This window comes from Osmerus mordax, chromosome 16 (genome assembly GCF_038355195.1).
Source record: "Osmerus mordax isolate fOsmMor3 chromosome 16, fOsmMor3.pri, whole genome shotgun sequence".
In the NCBI taxonomy this organism is placed as follows: Eukaryota; Metazoa; Chordata; class Actinopteri; order Osmeriformes; family Osmeridae; genus Osmerus; species Osmerus mordax.
In genome coordinates this window covers 6,974,572-6,996,358 of record NC_090065.1, presented here as the reverse complement: position 1 = coordinate 6,996,358, position 21,787 = coordinate 6,974,572, and the positions used below count along the sequence as shown (strand labels likewise).

The window sequence follows — 21,787 nt, the reverse complement described above, 5'->3', positions numbered from 1 at the left end:
GTGGCAGGCCAGCAGAGATGGAGAGAGATAGAGAGCGAGGGAAAAGAACGACTGAGGGAGAGAGAAGAGGGAAGGATATGATGGAGGAGGGGAGAGGGAGGAAGGGTGGACATGAAAAGGGGATGGGGGGATGAGAGAGCTACGTCCATTTGATTGAAACAGCATAGATAGTACGCTGTTTTCCGTTTCCTTCAATCTCTCAATTCTTTCAGACCTTGTATCTCCCCCCTCCCAGGTCGTTTTCCTCTCCTCCTCTCCTCTTCTTTCTCTCTTTCCTCCATCTTATTCTCATGTTTGGGAACGTCGTTATGGGTTGTACAAGACTGACAGTTCCCCATCCCCTGCTGTCTCCTCTTCTGCTGTTCTCTCTCTCTCCCTCCCTCCTCCTCTCCTGCTTCTTCTGGTGTTACATGGTGGCAACAGCACCGAACAGCTGGCTGTTTGTATGTGTGTGCACATTTGTTTGGACAATGTGTGTGGGTGCTCATCTGAAAGGTTATTCTACACAGTTGGTTCAGTGTGAAATTGATGTGGAGATAAATGTGCCGATGAATGTTTATTCACACTTTGACTGTTTAACCCCTGTTAAATGTTGCAATTTGTGTGTGTGGGGCAGTTATTCTTTCCTTTTGACCCCCTGGTGGCTTTTGTTGAAAGAAATCCACCCTTACCCGTGACACCTAGCATGCTTGACCCCTGTAGAATGCTGAATGATTGTTCACCCCCCCACACCCATCCAGCTCCCTCTCTACATGACCTGCATCTCCCTCTCCTCTCCCTCCCTCCTCCCTCCCGTCACAGTGACTGACTCAAGCTGGTCTACAGAGTTTTCCTTGACCTTTGGATGGCCATATATAGGAAAACAATCAGTGTTAGGGACATTAGCTCCAACAGCAGCCTTCAAGGTCTGTGACCAGCCTATACTGCCCAAAAAGGGGAGTATATGGCTCTGGATTCAGTTAAAATTACTCAACAATTAGTCTCCTTCCCACATGAAAAGGCCATAGTGCCCAGAATGGACAATGGGGCCACATAGAGCGTCCATTCACACAATGACCAGTGGGCTAAAGCCAGATTGGTGGCAACATTCTGTCTCCTGACCTTCTGACACAGCCCACTCTCCTTTCACACTCCCCGCTGACCGCTTGTTCACTCTCTTTCTCTCTCTTACACACACACACACACACATGCCCACACACACACAGATATACACACACGCACAGCCACCCGACTGGTCACAAATTTTCTTTCCCCTTTCCTTTCACAGTGCCTGTGCTTTGCTGCCATGACGACCATGGCCCCTCCCCTCACGTTACTACTCCTGCTCCTGCGATTGGCTGAGGGTTCTTTCCCAGAGGAACCCAGTCCCCTCAGCTATGCTCCCTTAGAGGGTATGTATTTGTGTGTGGGCGTGCGTGTGTGTCAGTCTAGCATTGATGAATGACCTTCTGGTGACTGTCAGACAGACAGGTCAGGGGTCATAGTCTTGGTCTTAAGCTGTTTTCTTAGAAATCTTCCATGCCACAATGCCAAGGAGCTAGAAGGAACGACTATCCCTGTCAACCTGTTTTGTTTCTGAGAGATAGAGCGGGGCGGGAGAACGAGAGGTATGGAGAGGTACAGCTTCAAAGAGACGAGGGTGGAGTGGAGGAGGAGGAGGTCCCCATGGGAGGAGAGAGCAGAGATGGGGAGAATGAAAGAGGAGAGGAGGAGATGGATGGCTATGTGTTTTATCCACCCCTGTAGTCAAGGACAGTGGGATGGATCTCTATCTCCTGTCGCCCCTCCTAGCCCGGCTCCTGATGAAGGCTCCCAGTGGAGACATCACAATGTCCTCTACTCTTAACCTTCCCTGGGGTGCATCCACAATGTCTCTCTCTCTCTGTCTCTCACACACACTCACACTCGGTCTCTCACACACACACTCTCTCTGTCTTTCTGTCTCTCAGTGGTGCGGAGGTATCCAGTGTTTTTGGGTAGAGCTCACCGTTCGGCCCAGAGACAGGAGCTTCACATCCAGACCATCCTCCAGATCAACCGCACGCTCTACATCGGAGCTAGGTGACTATAGGCAACAACCCCTTCCCCCTCACCTCCTGCCCCTAGGCCTCCCACACATATATGGTAACCTGTGTGTGTGTGTGTTTTAGGGATGACCTGTACAGAGTAGAACTGGATAATAACATGTCTGGTGAGGAGATGTTCTATAGCAAGGTAAGATCATGACCCCATCACACACACGCGCGCGCACACACGCTCACACACACACACGCTCACACACATGCTCACACACACGCGCGCGCACACACACACGCGCTCCCACACACACGCGCTCACACACACACGCTCACACACGCTCACACACACACGCACATACACGCACACACACACACACACACACGCTCACACACACACGCACACACACGTTCACCCTTGTCATGTTTTGTTCTCATGGCAGAAGCGGACGTGGGAATCCAATAAGAACGATATCCGAGTCTGCAGGATGAAGGGCAAACATGAGGTTGGTTCATATTACACACACACCTGGACAGACTCATGCTCAGATTAGCTATGAGCCAGGCTCATCAGAACTTCACCCAGGCCCACCCACTGTTAGGACTGAGGACCAACACCTGCATCCACCTCTACACACACTCAAACATACACAGGGGTCCTAATGCGTTACATACACACAAAGCAACACAGCTGCAACCAGACACACCTGCATGTTTGCCCATACCCTCCAGGACACAGGAGTGTATGGGCATCATCGAGAGGGATGTTACATGTCAACCAATGGCTGGGAAGCTCTGCACTGAATCTGATCCTGGAAAACGGATCTAAGCTTCATATGAATGCATGCCAAGCACATAAAGAGACAGAATGAGGCCAGAATCAGAAAGGAAATGGGGGGGGTGGTAGGACACAAAAGAGGAAGAGTGACACAGTCTTAAGGGAGAGAGAAGAAATCAGGACTGATGGAGGCAAGGATGGAAAGATGAGAGAGGAAATGAGAGAGTTATGCTACATGGGGATTAAAAGAACTCTGGAAAGAGATAAAAGGAGATGAGGCAAAGAGAAAGCTGGAAAGGGAAGGTAGAGAGAGGGAACATGGGGGAGAGAGCGCACAGGGAGAGAGAGGGATGTGAAATCAAGGGACACAGATGAAAAGAGGAAGGAGAAAAAACTACCAGTATCAAAGGTGTGTGTTTGTGTGTATGTGTGTGTGTGTGATAGAGAGAGAGAGAGAGAGAGAGAGAGAGAGAGAGAGAGAGAGAGAGAGAGAGAGAGAGAGAGAGAGAGAGAGAAATATTGAGAAAGGGGAAAAGTGGTGAAAAAAGACAGGAAGAGACTGAAAGTGAGAGGTACGGAGAAAAGGACATTAGTAGAGAGAGAGAGAGAGAGAGAGAGAGAGAGAGAGAGAGAGAGAGAGAGAGAGAGAGAGAAAAGGAAAGAGAGGAAGGGGGAGAGGGAGGAAGTGAAGGAGCATGTCTAGTTAGCTCAGATGGGCCTCATAAGAGAGAACGTTTCCACGCTTACTAAAGCTCCAGCAGACACAGAAAGTTATTGCTCCCTTTGAAATGAGGGGATCAATCTCAACATGTTGTTGAGGTTCTAAACCAGATTTAAGACTCTGGCTGTTTCCCCACAGGCACAGAGATCCAGGTCTTATCTTAGTACTTCTTCTTACAGTGTCAGGTTTACTTCCAATGTTCCGAGTGCCTACATCACTGACTGGCCCCCTCTTTCCTCTCTTCCTATCTTCTCTCTACTCTCTCCTTTCCTCTCTTTCTCTCTACGCTCTCCTCTCTCCCTTGTTTCTCTGTCACCAGGGGGAGTGTCGTAATTTCATCAAGGTCCTACTGAGCCAGTATGGTGGACTGTTTGTGTGTGGAACAAATGCCTTCAACCCCCTGTGTGCCAACTACACCGTGAGTATCTGTTTCTTTCTGTCTGTTCATCAGTCTGAAAATGGATCTGTCCATCTGACAGGAAACGGTGTGTGTGCATGTGTGTGTGTTACAGAGAGACTCTCTGGAGATGGTGGGAGAGACAGTCAGCGGCATGGCTCGGTGCCCCTATGACCCACGCCATGCCAACGTGGCGCTGTTTGCAGGTAGATCGTGCTCTAGTGAAGGCTCTTCCAGACGGAACATCTGTTCCCAGCTGTACTGAACCAGTCAGACTACACATCTGATGAGGGCTCCATGACCCTGTACTCAGGAATTATTTATAAGATGTTCTGCAATGTTTACTTTAAACCCCCAAACCTCTCTCTTTTACTCACTCTGTCATCGCCCTCCCACTCCCTACTCTCTCTCTCTCTCTCTGTCTCTCTCTCTCTCTCTCTCTCTCTCTCTCTCTCTCTCTCTCTCTCTCTCTCTCTCTCTCTCTGTCTCTCTCTCTCTCTCTCAATCTCTCGGCCTCTCTGTCACTCTCTCTCTCTCTCTCTCTCTCTCTCTCTCTCTCTCTCTCTCTCTCTCTCTCTCTCTCTCTCTCTCTCTCTCTCTCTCTCTCTCTCTCTCTCTCTCTCTCTCTCTCTCTCTCTCTCTCTCTCTCTCTCTGTCTCTGTCTCTCTATCTCTCTCTCTGTCTCTCTCTCTTTCGGCCTCTCTGTCTCTCTCCCTTTCTCTCTTTCTTAGAGGGTAATCTCTTCACTGGAACCGTCACTGATTTCCTTGCGATCGACGCAGTGATCTACCGCAGCCTTGGAGACAGCCTCGCCCTCCGCACCGTCAAGCACGACTCTAAATGGTTCAGAGGTACCACCGTCCCTGATTGGCCCAGGCTCATAGCTCAACCCGCCATAGCCTTAGGGCAGTTAATGCAAATTGAAAATGTGCTCACAATTGTAAAATAACTGAATCACTAAGGCCAAATGAATCAATGAAGAAACAAGGTCTTGTTGATAACATTGCACAGCCCTATCTGCAACTCTTCAATCAGCATCTCACTCAGAAACAACACACACATACGCACACACATACACACAAACAAACAAACAAACAGCAGCCAACTAGCAGACCTACAGGTCAGGGCTAGAGCAGACAGGGATGAATTAATGATAAATAAGGTCCCGGTGTTTGTCCATGCTGATGAATTAAACAGGACATAAATGTTTCATGGCTGACCCAGGAGTCCAGCAACCATATTGCTGTATTTGTTGTTACAGCGTGGTGTTAGGAGATATGAGCTGGTACACGCTCTCCCCTCCAGCACTGAGCCCCTCTGTGCGTTGTTATTCTCAGAGCCGTACTTTGTGAATGCAGTTGAGTGGGGGCCTCATATCTACTTCTTCTTCAGAGAAATGGCCATGGAGTTTCACCACCTAGAGAAGGTAGTTATATATATTGTATATATACAGTATATATATATGTATACACTCTCTCTCTGTCTCTGTATTTCTCTCATAAATCACGTTTTTCTTACCTGTGTGCGCATGTGTGTGCGTGTGTGCGCGTGTGCGCGTGTGCGCGTGTGCGCGTGTGCGTGTGTGTGTGCGTGTGTGTGTGTGTGCGTGTGTGTGTGTGTGTGTGTGTGTAGGTGATGGTGTCCCGGGTGGCCCGTGTGTGTAAGGGGGACCTCGGGGGCTCCCAGCGTGTGCTGGAGAAGCAGTGGACTTCCTTCCTGAAGGCCCGGCTGAACTGCTCCATCCCCGGAGACTCTCACTTCTACTTCAACCTGCTCCACGCCACCAGCGACATCATACGCATGCAGGGCCGGGACGTCATCCTGGGACTGTTTTCCACGCCGCCTAACAGGTACGTCCACACACACACACAAAGCTCATTTTGTTAGGCCACATCCAACTCATCGGATGAGATCACAAGTATTTTATAGTGAAGTGGAGAATTTGGGCCATGTTTTTGCTAATTATTGCAATCTCCCTCTCTCTCTCTCTCTCTCTCCCGCTCTGGCAGTATCCCTGGCTCTGCAGTGTGTGTGTTTGACATGCAGCAGCTGGCTAGGGTTTTCGAGGGACGCTTTAAGGAGCAAAAATCCCCTGAATCCATCTGGACACCCGTACCTGATGAGCTGGTTCCCAAACCCAGGTATTCTGTATTCACGGTGTCTCTCTCTCTCTCTCTCTCTCTCTCTCTCTCTCTCTCTCTCTCTCTCTCTCTCTCTCTCTCTCTCTCTCTCTCTCTCTCACACACACACACAAACACACCAATCGCACACAAACACACACACAATCGCACACACACACACACAGCCTAATATCCCAGACAAAGCTCTAAAGCTGAAACAAATTGTTTTATTGAAAGATCCTTCAACTAAATACACTGCAATCTCTTCATCTCGTCTCTCCTGTCCTTCTCCCCTCCATCTCTTCATCTCTTCCTGTCTCTCCTCTCCTTCTCCCCTCCATCTCTTCATCTCTTCTCTTCTCTCCTTCTCCCCTCCATCTCTTCATCTCGTCTCTCCTCTCCTTCTCCCCTCCATCTCTTCATCTTGTCTCTCCTGTCCTTCTCCCCTCCATCTCTTCATCTCGTCTCTCCTCTCCTTCTCCCCTCCATCTCTTCATCTCTTCTCTTCTCTCCTTCTCCCCTCCATCTCTTCATCTCTTCTCATCTCTCATTCTCCCCTCCATCTCTTCATCTTGTCTCTCCTCTCCTTCTCCCCTCCATCTCTTCATCTTGTCTCTCCTCTCTTTCTCCCCTCCATCTCTTCATCTCGTCTCTCGTCTCCTTCTCCCCTCCATCTCTTCATCTTGTCTCTCCTCTCCTTCTCCCCTCCATCTCTTCATCTTGTCTCTCCTCTCTTTCTCCCCTCCATCTCTTCATCTCGTCTCTCCTCTCCTTCACCCCTCCATCTCTTCATCTTGTCTCTCCTCTCCTTCTCCCCTCCATCTCTTCATCTTGTCTCTCCTCTCCTTCTCCCCTCCATCTCTTCATCTCGTCTCTCCTCTCCTTCTCCCCTCCATCTCTTCATCTTGTCTCTCTTCTCCTTCTCCCCTCCATCTCTTCATCTCGTCTCTCCTCTCCTTCTCCCCTCCATCTCTTCATCTTGTCTCTCTTCTCCTTCTCCCCTCCATCTCTTCATCTCGTCTCTCCTCTCCTTCACCCCTCCATCTCTACATCTTGTCTCTCCTCTCCTTCTCCCCTCCATCTCTTCATCTTGTCTCTCCTCTCCTTCTCCCCTCCATCTCTTCATCTCTTCTCGTCTCTCCTTCTCCCCTCCATCTCTTCATCTCGTCTCTCCTCTCCTTCTCCCCTCCATCTCTTCATCTTGTCTCTCCTCTCCTTCTCCCCTCCATCTCTTCATCTTGTCTCTCCTCTCCTTCTCCCCTCCATCTCTTCATCTCTTCTCGTCTCTCCTTCTCCCCTCCATCTCTTCATCTCGTCTCTCCTCTCCTTCTCCCCTCCATCTCTTCATCTCGTCTCTCCTCTCCTTCTCCCCTCCATCTCTTCATCTCGTCTCTCCTCTCCTTCTCCCCTCCATCTCTTCATCTTGTCTCTCCTCTCCTTCTCCCCTCCATCTCTTTATCTCGTCTCTCCTCTCCTTCTCCCCTCCATCTCTTCATCTCATCTCTCATCTCCTTCTCCCCTCCATCTCTTCATCTCGTCTCTCTTCTCCTTCTCCCCTCCATCTCTTTATCTCGTCTCTCCTCTCCTTCTCCCCTCCATCTCTTCATCTTGTCTCTCCTCTCCTTCTCCCCTCCATCTCTTTATCTCGTCTCTCCTCTCCTTCTCCCCTCCATCTCTTTATCTCGTCTCTCCTCTCCTTCTCCCCTCCATCTCTTCATCTCGTCTCTCATCTCCTTCTCCCCTCCATCTCTTCATCTCTTCTCGTCTCTCCTTCTCCCCTCCATCTCTTCATCTCGTCTCTCTTCTCCTTCTCCCCTCCATCTCTTCATCTTGTCTCTCCTCTCCTTCTCCCCTCCATCTCTTCATCTCGTCTCTCTTCTCCTTCTCCCCTCCATCTCTTCATCTTGTCTCTCCTCTCCTTCTCCCCTCCATCTCTTCATCTCGTCTCTCTTCTCCTTCTCCCCTCCATCTCTTCATCTTGTCTCTCCTCTCCTTCTCCCCTCCATCTCTTCATCTCTTCCCCTCCCCAAGGCCAGGGGGCTGTGCAGTGCAGGGCTCTCGGTTCAGCTCGTCCAGCTCCTACCCTGATGAGGTGTTGAACTTCGTTAAGACTCACCCTCTGATGGATGAGACTGTTCCTCTGCTGGGGCACAGGCCCTGGGTGGTGAAGACCATGGGCAGGTGAGAGGCCTTGTGAAGCGACGCTTCTCCAACCTACACTGCACCACGCGGTGCTAAGCTGCACTGCGCTAGGTTACACTGCACCAGCATATGCTACGCTACACGACACAACACCACATTACATACGGACTTGACAGCTAATGTGGCTTTTTCTCGCAGTTTCTATCTGTCTCCTTCTCTTTGTCACTAACGTGGTTTCTTTTGGGGTCTCTCTCTCTTGGTCCAGGTACCAGTTGACATCCATGGTGGTGGACATGGAGGCCGGTCCTCACAAGAACCGGACTGTGCTGTTCCTGGGCTCCACCCGAGGGACCATCCTCAAATTCCTCATGGTGCCCAACGAGGAGAGCTCCCCCTCGCACAGCAGTGTGTTCCTGGAGGAGGTGGAGGGATTCAACCCAGAGAAGTGAGAATGCTGCTCATCACCCCACCGGTGCATGATAGCATTGCTAACCAACACTCCTGTCCACTGTACTGTCCTATCACTGTGGTTAGGGTCAGGGTCCTTAGGGCTTGAAACAAACAAAGGGTCAATTCGGTCTTTCTTCTCTTCCTACCGTCTCTCTTCCTCCTCCCCTCTCCCCCTCCTCTCCTCTCTCTCTCTCCTTCTCTGTGTAGATGTGGGGAGGATTCTGTGCTGGCGCGCCAGCTCTTGTCCCTGTCTCTGGATCGCACCAGTCACACTCTGCTGCTGGCCTTCCCCTCCTGCCTGGTCCGAGTCCCCACGGCACGCTGCCATCTGCACTCTCGCTGTATGAAGTAAGTGGGCACAGGCGCACGCACACACACCCACACAGCATCAGACACAATATTCTTCGAATAGAATTCATTCTGAATCATCAGCTTGACTGTGTGTGTGTGTGTGTGTGTGTGTGTGTGTGTGTGTGTGTGTGTGTGTGTGTGTGTGTGTGTGTGTGTGTAGGAGCTGCCTGGCCTCCAGAGACCCCTACTGTGGCTGGACCAGAGGCAGCACCTGCTCCTTCCTCAGGCCAGGGACACGGTAAGATGATCATGGTTACTAGGTTACTACCTCTTCCGATGAGGGGTTTCAGTTAGCTCTATTTTGATGCTATTGAATGTTATATTTCGATACGTTATTATGTTATGCTATTTTTGTTCAGGTTAGGTTTTTAAAATTATTTTCAGGAATATTATATTGAATCTGCTTTATTGTGGTGATTACAAATCACTTGGTGTCAATCATGTAATCCATTGTTCACGTTTGCTGCAGGCTGCCTTTTCAGCAAGACGTGGAGTATGGCAACAGCTCCTCCCACCTAGGAGATTGTGACGGTAGGTGACATAACTACACAAGCTGGCTGCATGGAGGTATTATATCAGCCTGCCTGCCTGCCTGCCTGCCTGCCTGCCTGCCTGCCTGCCTGCCTGCCTGCCTGCCTGCCTGCCTGCCTGCCTGCCTGCCTGCCTGCCTGCTGGGACAAACTGTTCTGGTGCCCAACAGCAGGCCCCACCTAGTGGTGGGATTCTGCCCTGCAGCAATGGATAAATTGGCTAGATTTCGATTTCATGCTTAACTAATGACAATGTGAGCGCATTCTGTTTAATTAATCAGCGTGCTATTGTCCATTTGTATTCACGGGGATTATCCTCTGTGGCATCAATTGTGTCAGACCCAAACATACTTTCATGTTGTGTGCAGATTGTGAGGATGTGCAAGCTTGTGCAGCAGCTTCATTAACTGAGGTTTTAGATATCTGGTCTCAATCTCCGCTGAATAGCTTCAGTCAAAATACTCCCAGCATGAGGAGTTTTAATTGGTTGACAGAGGAAGCAGTATGCCTCTTCTGTCAAAGGAGGACACATCTCAGTATGCAAATCTCTGTGCCCAAAGCTGCATGTCTGGCATTGTGGATAATAAAGCCAGCCAATAGACTCGCATAGTTAACAATGATGTCACCGAGTCACAGAGCTAACAGTTCACTGATTCCACAGACAGGTCAGGAAAACCTGTGTTTACATCCTGAAATGTCAATTCTGACTTGTCAGTTGTCAATGTTGTCAAATGAGTCCACTCGTGATAACTGTTCTGTCAGTTGTACAACAGCTCTACACTGGTACAAAGCCTGTTCTACATTCACACCACATTCTACACATCACATTCTAAGTCTAGATCTCCTGCTCACTCCTGGTTGGGTGCTGGGAGTTTGGGCTGGTGGTGACAGACCGCAGGCCAGTGCCAAGACCAGAGACGTGTGTGCTGCTGTGTGCTCAGATGGGAGCGATTAGCGCTTGCACATTGGAATTCCAGACCCAACCTATGACGTGTTGCAGAGAGAAACCTTTCCACACCAAGCAGAAAGCCCACAGTGGAAAACTGTGAGAGCAGAGTTGACTGGTGTGTGACTGATGAAAAGTGCAGACCTCTCACAGCCCAGAGCCTTGAGATCCACAGGGGCAAGCTGGAGAACATTGAGAGTCAGAGCTTCTGGGATGTATACAGCAGCCGTACGCTAAATGTAGTAGAACAGGAGAGGGTATGAGAGCAGAACTCTGCATCTGTGACTGTGTGTGTCCCCTGCCCAGGTCTTCTCCAGCAGAGCCTGCTGATTGAGCCCGAGAGCCTGGTCTCCCTCAACCTCCTGGTGGCATCTGCGGTCTCCGCCTTCACCATCGGGGCGGCCCTCTCCGGCCTCGCCGTCTGCTGGATCATGGCCCACAAGCCCGCTGGCCGTCGCCAGGGCGGCAACACCCCCCAGTCCTCCATCCAGCGGCGCGACAGGGGCATGCTGGGCACCGGAGGGGGCATGGGCGGCTCAGTCCTCAGCGTGACGCGCCAGGGAGGCGGGGACAGGCCCTGCTCCCAGGGCGGGGAGACGCTGTTCGTCATGCCCAACGGCTGGGTGAAGTCTGGGGACCTGGACCCTGGCTTCCTGCCCACTCCGGAGCACACGCCCCAGCAGAAGCGCCGCGGTCTGCGCCTCTCGGACTCCAACTCCGGGGGTTGGGACACCAGCCAGACCTACCTGGGAGGGGGTTCGGTGGGGCTGGGCTCCCCTTGCCCCCTGCCGCCCTCCCACCACCCCTCCACTGCCGTCTACCTGACCACCAGACTCTTCCAGCAAGGGGGAGGAGGAGGGGGGAGGCACGGGGTGGATGGGAGAGGAGGCAGCGAGACCCCGCGCCAGCACTACGTCTGTCTCAGCAAGCCCCGGGGAGCGGGGGAGAAAGGGGGCAGGGGGACACCAAATGCCCCCCTCAGGAAGTCGGCCGGAGAGTATGTGTATCCCATGACCCCCCAGGACTCGCCAGAGCGTCGGAGGGTGGTGTCAGCCCCCAGCGCCCCAATGGAGTTCGGTGAGCCCCTGCCTTTGCGCTGGCCTGCCCCGGAGGGCTACCTCCTCAGCAGCCATGGCATGGTGCCCATGCCCCTGCCTCCGACTTCCATGGTGGCGCCCAGCGGCCAGCCCTACGTGGCCCAGCAGCATACCCCCGGGCTGGGCAGGGCTCTGCTAAGAGGGGCCTTGGGGAGAGGCGAGCTGGGGGAGCTGGTGGATCTCAGCCAGTTGATGAGTAAGAAGGGCTGCAATGAGAGGACTCAAGCTGGCCAGTGAGAAATTGCGATGGAGGAAAAAGAGAGGAGGAAGAGAGGGAACGAGCGAGCGAGCCAGTGATTGATGCAAACTAGTGTGTCTGTCCAAACACTCTTCTCTATTTCTCTGCTTCTATTTTCACCCTATCTTCACCCTCTTTCCAGCTGATTTCCATCTCTCTCTCACTCATTCTCTATTCTTCTCTTTCTCTCTCATTGTGATTTAACTCTCCCGATCTCTTTTGCTGATCTCCCCCAGACCCCCTCTCCCCTCCCCCATGGCTCTACTTTCTCTGTAACTGGCTGCTTCTACTGCCACTCACATCCTGCCTCACGCTGATTGGCCAAGTTGTTGCTGTGTCTGCATTGCAGAGTTGCCTCACCCTCCTGCTGGAGAGAAAGAGGAAGAGCAATGAACAAATGAAAGAAAGAGGGAGGGAAATGAAAGAGGCAGAGAAGAGGAGAGGTGCGAGAGAGGATAACCTTGTGAATCACAAAATGACACTGCTCTCCCCGTGCAGGGATAAGGTGAACAAGAACAACATGGCTGCTCGGAGACTTCTCTGTCCCTCCAGACAACTGCCTAGGTCCAGTAAAGAGATTGAGTTGTATGATAACCAAGAAGACAACGGTGTGAACTATGTAAATGTTAAGACCGCTTGTTTCAGCATGATCACACTCTAGGCGACTTGAACAGACTCCCTTCAGCCTAACAAGGCTAAAACACTGAGGTCATTCTGACTGCCAACGTGAGCAGAACACCAATGACGGAGGGAGGGAGACTGAAAGAGGCAGGGCCTGTGTGTGTGTGTGTGTGTGTGCTGGTGTGTGTGTGTGTGTGTGTGTGTGTGTGTGTGTGTGTGTGTGTGTGTGTGTGTGTGTGTGTGTGTGTGTGTGTGTGTGTGTGTGTGTGTGTGTGTGTGTGCTGGTGTGTTTGGGGTGTTCAGGTGGAATCTCCGGCAACTCTGAGGGTTTGGATTTCTCAGACAATCTGCTGTAGGGGAACATGCCGGAGCCATGATACACACAATTGCACACACAAATGTACAGGACACACAGACCTATGAAATGACTACACACACACGCGCACACACACACACAGACTCTTCTGTGGAAGAGTGGAGATGGTGGGTATTGATTGGGAGTGTGTGTATGAGGCGAGCTGGGTTTTAAAGCCCCAACCCTTCGTCAGTGGGATGAGAAGATCATAACTCACCTTACTGAAGAGGAGAGTCGGACTGAAATGTCAGCACTATTTCTGCCAGCTACACGTTCTCCGTAATGTCATGGTACCATCTCATCCCTCCATCCCTCTATTTCTTCATCTCCATCACTTCATTCCTTCCACTTCATGTATTTTTTAATGACCAATAATTCCAGCCGGATAGGCATGTGCAGAAATAGGAGGACGTTTTAGCGGAGGGGTGTGTGTGGGTTGGTAGAATGTCACAATGGACCTGTTTACACCCCACAACATGAACTAACCATGAGGGGACTGCATGAATACACCGTCATGTAGATTGTAGGTATACTAGGTTGCACACACTATGTCAACTCCTTCACATTCTCGTCCCGTCCTTCATTTAGTCGTCAAATATTGCATCATTATACACATACAGACAGGTCTTTCATCATGTAGGTCTGCATTCCCCTGACAGTGGCTCATTATGTACTGTAGCTTGACCATGGATTGTAAGTAGTTCAAGGTCCTTCCGAGGTATGAGAGCTGAATGACAGTTACTGTCTCTGGGATTTAGGGTCACTGGCCCGACACCTGGAAGAGTTAATGGCGATTTCCCCCAGAGCTCAAATGAGATCATATATTCCCCTCATAAAAGTGTCTGCTTCCATGGGGAGGGTCACCGATAAGGCCCAAGTCACAGCTTTGAAGAGGGAGAAGGTAGGAGACAGAGAGGGTTGTGATGGAGAGAAGGGATAGAGAAATACCAGTAAATCCCAAAGATACGGCAGTAACAGAGACAGACGGGGAAACCGAGGGATCTGATCCGTCATCCAGGGGAAACAGTTCCAACGCGTCCCAATGGAGAAAACCATGTTCTCTTGTCTGACGAACTCCGGCTCAAACATGCGGTACATCTGTCGTTTCACACTAGTAGAGATATGGGTTTAGCCACGCCTCTGCTACACTTGACCTTGCTTATTACGGACTAATTCATTTTCTCGACCTGTGCTTAGTTGTAACATATACATCCATATTCATGACAATGCCTTTTTTCTCCATCTTCATGTGCCAGTCATTCACCTTCAGCTGTAGGTAACATATGGCCTGTTAGGCGAATCGAAAGTGAAAGTGCCATTACGACCATTTGCTCCATTTACGAGGCATACTCTGCTCATTTGACACTGTGATGTTGTTGAGTTAGTTCAGATTTGTACAGTATCACTTGTTGCTGTGTACTATGATAATGATGAGTAATTTCAAAATGTCGCCTTCAAAAACTGATAATTTTTTCCTCCATAACTCAGACTTTAGCCTTTGCTGTTTGAGCTTTCATCACGTAGAAATGCTGGGGTCATCCTGTCTGAGGTTTGTTTAGATACTACTAAGGGAGAAAACTACTACAACTACTACATACAGTATAATATAAAATCTTATGAAAAAATTTACGGCCTCTTTTTCATGAAAAGGTTTATTGTGCTTTACTAGTATGAATATGTGAGCAGGCCATATATGTGACATATTTTATGTTCCAACGATCATAATCGTGATTGTAGTTTATGAGCCAACCTTCAAATAAGGTGATCTTGAGACGCGCTGTCAAGCACTTTCATTGTTCTGCGTTGTGGAGGGGATTGTGTCTTGTTTGTTGACTGGTCTATCTTGATTTTCTGCCCTTTCTATCCTTGCCAGTAAACTGCCACACAATTGAACCTTGATAGTTTCCATCCTCAGTGAATGTATATACAGTATTCATTTGCTGATAATACTGTGCTGTAGTACACTAAGGAAAAGCACAATATTACCTTCTTTTTTTTTTTTTTTTAAGGGGTTGTTCTGTATGTACTGTATATTACTGTAAATAGTCTATTTGAAGGTAACCTAGCCTATCTACTTGGATTGGATTTTTTTCTTTTCTCCTTTGGAACTGTCTTGGCCGGGTGCAGGTTCCAATAGACAATGCTGTGAATAAGGTGTGTGTACAGTATTTACCTTTATATAACTGAATGCTGACATCGGCCAGCTATTTTTCTTCATTAGACTAGAGACAGTCTTGTCCCGGTGATCAGCGTGTAAACGGAAAGTGTTCAGTTGACTTGGCTGGATGCTGTTGATGTCTGCAGTTGCAGTAAATTTCATCACAAAACTGACTGAGCATAACTGTACTTTGGGTTTACTGCTATTAAATGGTTAAACAAATTAACTGTGTTTGAATGAAGATGACCTGATGGAGAAAGGAGGGAGAATTAAGAGATCACTGCAAAATTATCAATCAATTCATATTATGTGCTTGAGTAAAATAAAATGTTTTATTTATTATTATTATATTATTATTATTATATTATTATTAATAATAATAATAATATTATTCTATAAACTACTAACATTTCCACCAACATTTCTACCAAAATGACATTATTTGTATTTGGAATTTGGAATGTTTCTAGCAGTTTATAGAATAAACAAAACTTTACATTTAGCTCAAAACGATAATTTTCCAGTGGTCCCTTTGCTTTTGCCAGAGTTGTATATTGTGTACATGTATTTTAACTGTTGTCAGGTGTATTTAATGGCATTGCCTACTTTAAATGTAAGGTATGTTAGCATCAACTAAGCTAGTCCCTGGTCTACTCGTCTAAAACTTACTGACGGGGAATGATTTCTCTCTTACCACTAGAGGTCGCTGGAAGCCAGTGTTTGCTCTGAGGCTGAGGAACGTGCGCCACATGAGCCTGTGTAGGCCAGGCTGTCTCAGTTCACACTGGCTGAAGTCAATAGAGAAGAAAAGAGATTACTTAGTTTGAGTTGCAACTCGCAAACCTTTAGGCATGGACAAGAATACCACTGTTTGTAGAAATCAGATGGCTTTGATGGTCTAACATATGCAATCGACCCAACACACAGAAATAGCAGACTTCAGATATGGCTGGAGAACAGAGGGAAGCAATAAGGTCAACCAAAGGTTAAGTAGTAAACACATAATCTATTTATATCATGTTGTACAATATCAGACTACCAAACATACACCTTTTGTACAACTGCCAGCTGAAAGTACAGTGTCTTGAAAAGCTGTCTAAATTGACTGAGAACATTGAGTATGCTGGAGATAGTAGCTTAATACATTTACATTTAGTCATTTAGCAGACGCTCTTATCCAGAGCGACTTACAGTAAGTACAGGGACATTCCCCCCGAGGCAAGTAGGGTGAGGTGCCTTGCCCAAGGACACAACGTCAGTTTGCATGACCGGGAATCGAACTGGCAACCTTCGGATTACTAGCCCGATTCCCTCACCGCTCAGCCACCTGACTCCCTTAATAGCCTAGGCCAGCATATAAAAGCATATTTTCAGAGGCCATACTAGAGTCTATTTGTCAGAACTCCCTGGCTGGACCGGGGGAGATGAGCTCACAGGCAGGCTAGACTGTGAAAGGAGTCTACATAATGGAATTGAATCATTACGGTGAAGTGTGCTCGCTTGTGCATTTTGATCAGGAAGTAGCGTGCATCTTTCAATCTTTCTAATGAGCAGCCTGCCTTGTTCAAGTCACAGTCATTTGGAAGAAAAATCACTCAGTAGAAATGTAATAGCTATTGGAATCCAAGTAGCAGTTAGAGGTGCACCATCTATTCAGCAACCAGCTGGTATTTCTGCACCAAAGGTGTGTTGCCAGTTAGATGGCAGCTCCTGTAGCTGCTTTGTGACCAGGGCAACACGGACAGGCATGAAGCAGATTATGAAGACTCATGATTGCTGCCATTTTACCAGCTCCCTTCCTCGGTTAGCAACTATTATTAACTAAATGTAATTTGATTGGATTTAATTATGTTTAACCACTCTGTTTTTCCCTGCCATCATTCTTCCATCTATCTCTTTCCACCTTTCACAAAAGTATTTTGTGATAACCTCCTGCCAGGTAAGAAGTAGAAAACCAGGTCTCCACAGATGGAGGTGAAGGCACAAGGTTACCCACATGGGGGTGGAGAAAACAAGCAGTCAATTGTTGTTCTCAGAAAAAGGGAAATTATGCCCAGCGGTCCTTTCATTCAGTGTTTGTATTAGTGGGTCAGACTGTTGTCAACCAGCAGACTCAATAAAAGGTTGAATTGACCATAGAAATAATGTGTGTCTAACCGTCTGGAAGGAAAGGTAAAGCTTCTTGGGAAAGTGTGTCACTGTGCCATCACATGTGTGGTTGCAAAGATGGATGAGCCTTCCTTTTTCTGGGGCTTTCTCCGTAACAGTAACCTCAGCCTTAACCTGCCAACAGCAGTCCATTATCAAGTCCATTATGACTGACTAGCCCTCGTCAGTCAGGAGCCCAAATGGCTGATTTCTAAACAAACCATTCGTATGTTTATTTAACAATACTCCCTTACACTATATAAATGACTTGAATAACCAATGACTGATGATTCTGACCCATCAGTCATTCTGACCCACCGTCGTATTGCGACAACTTTACCGCATACAAAAACAAAGTGAAGCATTTTCTTTTAACCGTTGGGCTGTCTCAGACCCCCCACATTGCGAAGGTTAAAAAAAAAAAAATTGGATAAACACAACGATGGTTCGTTATGAACCTTAGGGTCATGTGACCCGAAGGCAGCACAAGGGTTAAGCAGCCAGAGTGGAGCTAGTCTTCTGTGATGAAGGACTTGTGTACCACACAATACAGTGCATGAAAAACAACAGTCAATAAGGGCAACATCAAATACCCGTGGCTGCAGTCTCTTGTCAGATAGTGTAAGCAGATTAGGACAAATTTGCTGGAATTATAGAAGTAAAAAACTGCCCATGGCTACTTTCAGTGTCCCTAGACCCTTAGGCCGAGCAAGAGAAGTTAGTCAAGGTGAGGCTACAAGAAGAGTGTCTTGAGATCACAGCAGAATGACCCTAGGAACTTGGATGCATTTACCTCGTTGATCATGTTAACAGTGGAGCCTCTTTTGCCTTTACCTTTGTGCGTATGCAGTTGAGCAGTTGTGTTGTAATAATGTAATAATGTAAACTCTGAGCTTTAGTTAACACTGTCAGGCTACATGTAGTGTGACTGACAGGATTACGCTCGTCTCTTTCTCTCTCTGCACACCTGGTGAATTACTTTGAAGGGCATGCAAGGTTGGTCCAGAACAGCCCAGGCCTAGAATTACTATGGACCAAGAATGATTTCAAGCAAGGGCTGTTGGCAACTGTAAAAAGTTACAAAACACAGGTTAAATTTATGATCTAAATAGAAATACATCCAGATTTGGAAAGTGTTAGTTGAACGTACTACCACACCTGTCATGGCCTGTAACAGCCCTGACATTCTAGAACATACTATACTCCACTGGTGGCTCTGGGGTGGAGCTACTTCACATACATACTTCAAAGGAAACAATAAATATGATATTGGATATAGAGAAGGAAGAGAAGGCTTGGACAAGACAGAAGAGATAAGAGATATAGAGGTCTGGGAGAAGGAAGGGGTTACTGTTGATAGGCAAGAGGGGATAGGATTTAGAGATCGGGAGAGAATAGAAGATTTTGGTAGAGAAGGGGAGCTGAGGATTTAGATTATGAGATTATTGCCTTCACTCCCACAGTACAGAGCAGATTAGGATTATGCCATGGGATTTAAATAGTTTATAATGACATAACAACGACTATATACATCATTGCATCAGATGTGCAAATTCCGGCAGATGGCTGTTTAACTGTTGCCTTACCTAGAAAAACACTTCCAAGCCTGTTCATTTACTTGACGCAAAAGCTTCAACAATAAATATTAAATATTACTCCCTCTATGCAATGTGCAAGACAATTTATGTTCCTCACTGCTTGCTGATGCCTGTCTGTCTGTCTGTCTGTCTGTGTCTCTGTCTGTCCGTCTGTCGGTGTCTCTGTCTGTCTGTTTGTATCAGCATGTAACAATATGTTCTGCCAGCCAGCCTGACTGCCTGTCCGCTGATCCCCTTCCTGTCACTATATATTCCTGTCTAGCTGACTTTTGGCTCTCTCGCTGTGTTTGAAAGTGCCCTTTGCACATCAGTAGTGAGGGTGGGGTGGAGGGGGGGAGGAGGATGGCTTTCCACTGCTGTATGTAGGTCAGTGGAGACACACCCCTTTATCCCCTTGCTGTGCCTCTCTCCCCCTTATCCCTCCCTCCCCTTCCTTTTTTTTCTCCCTTTACTCTCACCCCTTTTCTCTGTTCCCTGCTGTGACGCAATGCAGACTTCGCCCTGCACAATTCACTCATTCTCTCTCAGCACCTTTTAATCAGAAAATGTAATTCCTTACCACTCTGGACTCAATACTTGATTTACCTCAACAACATATGTGCAGTTATCAGCAACAGTTGTAGCCACATATCCGGTCAAAGTTTATATATGTTAAAGCCACGTTCTACATTAAGACTTTCAACTTATGCTCTACCCACCATGTTTGTGGAATAATCTATATTTCCCGTGTTTACCTCCTGGTTTTGGTTTTGCTGATAGATTACATAATGTATCATCATTGCATAACATGTGTGGGGGCTTGGTCATCTCCAGACAGATTGTGAAAGATTCAGAGAAACACAACACTAAAAGGTGTGTCCCTGCTCCTGCTGTGTGTTTGGTTCACATTGTCAGCAGACTCCTTTGTGAGCTGGCAACCTTCTCAGAACAGCACAGTCTAAAGGTCACCAAATTGTATTTGTTTGATGTCTATTTACAACATGTTTATACCAACTATAAAACTCTTTTTACTTAGGCATTGACCCAAGAATGTGTTTTTGCAGGATTCAATGTGTAAAATGATGAAACAGTATTGATGAAATAACAAAGTCCTTATTACATAAGCTCTGGATGCAATGACCATTTCTCAACACCAGGTGTCTTTGTTTTCAGACACCATGTTGACTGATTCACGCTGAAACAAGATGTGTTTGGCTCTCAGACGCAATTCATGTGAGCAAAAGTCTTTTGCCTCCATCTACACTGTGCATAAAAGATGAACAGAAGGCTGTGATGGAGGAAGAGGACATTCTTTAAACCTCTGTCGCTATAGGAACCAAGGTAGTGTGAAACGGAGGGACTGTCGTAGGTCCCCAAGCCAGAGAGAAGAGATGATGAGTGAGGAAAGAAGGAACTCAGGTGAAACAGAATTATCAGAGCCTCGTGGCTCATCACTGTGCAGAAGAGAACTCACTACCTTATGTTGAACATCTTCCATTGAAATTTACATTTAGTCATTTAGCAGACGCTCTTATCCAGAGCGACTTACAGTATGAAATGTTGTAGCGTGTGCTTTTGCAGTGTGTGTGTTTGTGTGTGTGTGTGTGTGTATGTGTGTGTGTGTGTGTACCATTCATTCTATGTGTCTAAATGGGTCATGGTAGAGTACGCTGACTCACAGGAGATACACACACACAAGCCTGTTGCTGTGGAAACACCAGTTCAACACAGCTACATTTGTATGTCAATTTCCATCCATCAATAGGGAAGCAAACAAGAATTACCAACAAACACCCAATCACAAGTGCCATAGCCCCACAGTTTATTACCATTCACCTTTCACCTGGGTTTCCTGACAACACTCCTATTTTCCTTGTTAAGCATCATTCAGTTGAAGTCAATCCCATAACTCTGAAGCTGTTCATCAATATGGGTGGGGTGTTTTTCCAAGTATGCATTATTTACCTGGTGCTTGCTTTTGAGTCACACCTGGAATTGTTCAATAAAACGTCAAAGGTGGTGCACTCGAGAGGGCGAGACAGTAACAGTGAACCACCTGTTTGTGAGTGAATGAATGTCAGGTTAATGTAGTCTTATTAAGCCAGGTCTGAACAGAGGGCTGTAAAAAAAGAGTTCATACATAGAATTGCATATATATAAAACTAGATCCATTTGATTCATCTGACAGTCTGACACTGCAGCAGAGTTCAACGATAAAGACTTTGTACATGAGCCACAATGTGTTTCCAGCACTACGCTGAACAGAGCTAAGCAGGGTGTTACTGTGTGCTTGGCCGGGATATAATGTTCTTTTGTGTGTGTGCCCAGGCCAAACTCAAACATCTCCATTGACATACTTTATCAAATTTGATTGGAACCCTGTGTAACTGTGGAGAGAGGTGAAGAGAAAGAAATAATAGAGAGACCAGAGCCACATGTTTAAAAGATGAAAGAAGCACATGGGTTAGAGGGGAGAGACAGATATCTGAGGGAGACCGAACATATCATGGGAAGATTGAGGGATGGGGAGAGGAGGTAAAAGAGAACTGTATGAGGATGTAGAGGGGAATGGAAAGGGGGTTGTTGTTGAGCTCTATCTGACACACTAACCCAGTGATGCAGCAAGCACTACCCACAACCAGATTACAGCCACACATAGGAGGAAGGTGGAGGGATTATTACAAGGAGAAAGGAGAGAGATTAACTGAATGGGGGAGGGGGGTGACTGGATTACAGACGATGGGATCCTGGCATAATCTCGATGAAATACACTCCCTCAGTCTCTCTGGAGGGAGGGAGGGAGGGAGGGAGGGAGGGAGGGAGGGAGGGAGGGAGGGAGGGAGGGAGGGAGGGAGGGAGGGAGGGAGGGAGGGAGGGAGGGAGGGAGGGAGGGAGGGAGGGAGGGAGGGAGGGAGGGAGGGAGGGAGGGAGGGAGGGAGGGAGGGAAAGTCATGGGCAATGTGAGTTGCCAAGATAATTTGTAGTTAATGTGTTATTTAAATGATCTTGCCTTTTTCTGTTTGTCTTCCTCCATCAATCATGAACTAATTAGGTTGAACCCTTTCTGATAAATCATCTCTGTAAGAGTTTGTAGATTGTAGAGAGCAGACTGTAAAACAGTGATCTCATGACTACCAGCAAGT

General features: G+C 47.7%; 2 protein-coding genes across 2 annotated transcripts in view; one reads left to right on the top strand and one right to left on the bottom strand.

Annotated features, from left to right (window-relative positions):
* LOC136959289 (methyl-CpG-binding domain protein 3-like) overlaps positions 1–21,787 on the bottom strand; it is a 165,623-nt gene that overhangs the window by 26,125 nt on the left and 117,711 nt on the right. The window lies entirely within an intron of this gene.
* sema6ba (sema domain, transmembrane domain (TM), and cytoplasmic domain, (semaphorin) 6Ba) lies at positions 1,286–11,898 on the top strand. The gene is made up of 16 exons (XM_067253207.1): positions 1,286–1,391; positions 1,950–2,061; positions 2,151–2,214; positions 2,459–2,521; positions 3,834–3,932; positions 4,027–4,117; positions 4,643–4,762; positions 5,249–5,337; positions 5,544–5,761; positions 5,921–6,052; positions 8,063–8,212; positions 8,439–8,618; positions 8,831–8,971; positions 9,135–9,212; positions 9,444–9,505; positions 10,757–11,898. Exons 1-16 carry the CDS (start codon positions 1,286–1,288, stop codon positions 11,782–11,784), a joined length of 2,733 nt encoding a protein of 910 aa, XP_067109308.1. The 3' UTR covers positions 11,785–11,898.

Excerpts from the sequence above, each read along its gene's own strand:
- sema6ba (XM_067253207.1), top strand. The coding sequence starts at position 1,286 with ATGACGACCATGGCCCCTCCCCTCACGTTACTACTCCTGCTCCTGCGA. Across the intron at positions 5,338-5,543 it reads AGTTTCACCACCTAGAGAAG|GTGATGGTGTCCCGGGTGGC; the intron begins GTAGTTATATAT and ends GTGTGTGTGTAG. Across the intron at positions 9,213-9,443 it reads TTCCTCAGGCCAGGGACACG|GCTGCCTTTTCAGCAAGACG; the intron begins GTAAGATGATCA and ends CGTTTGCTGCAG.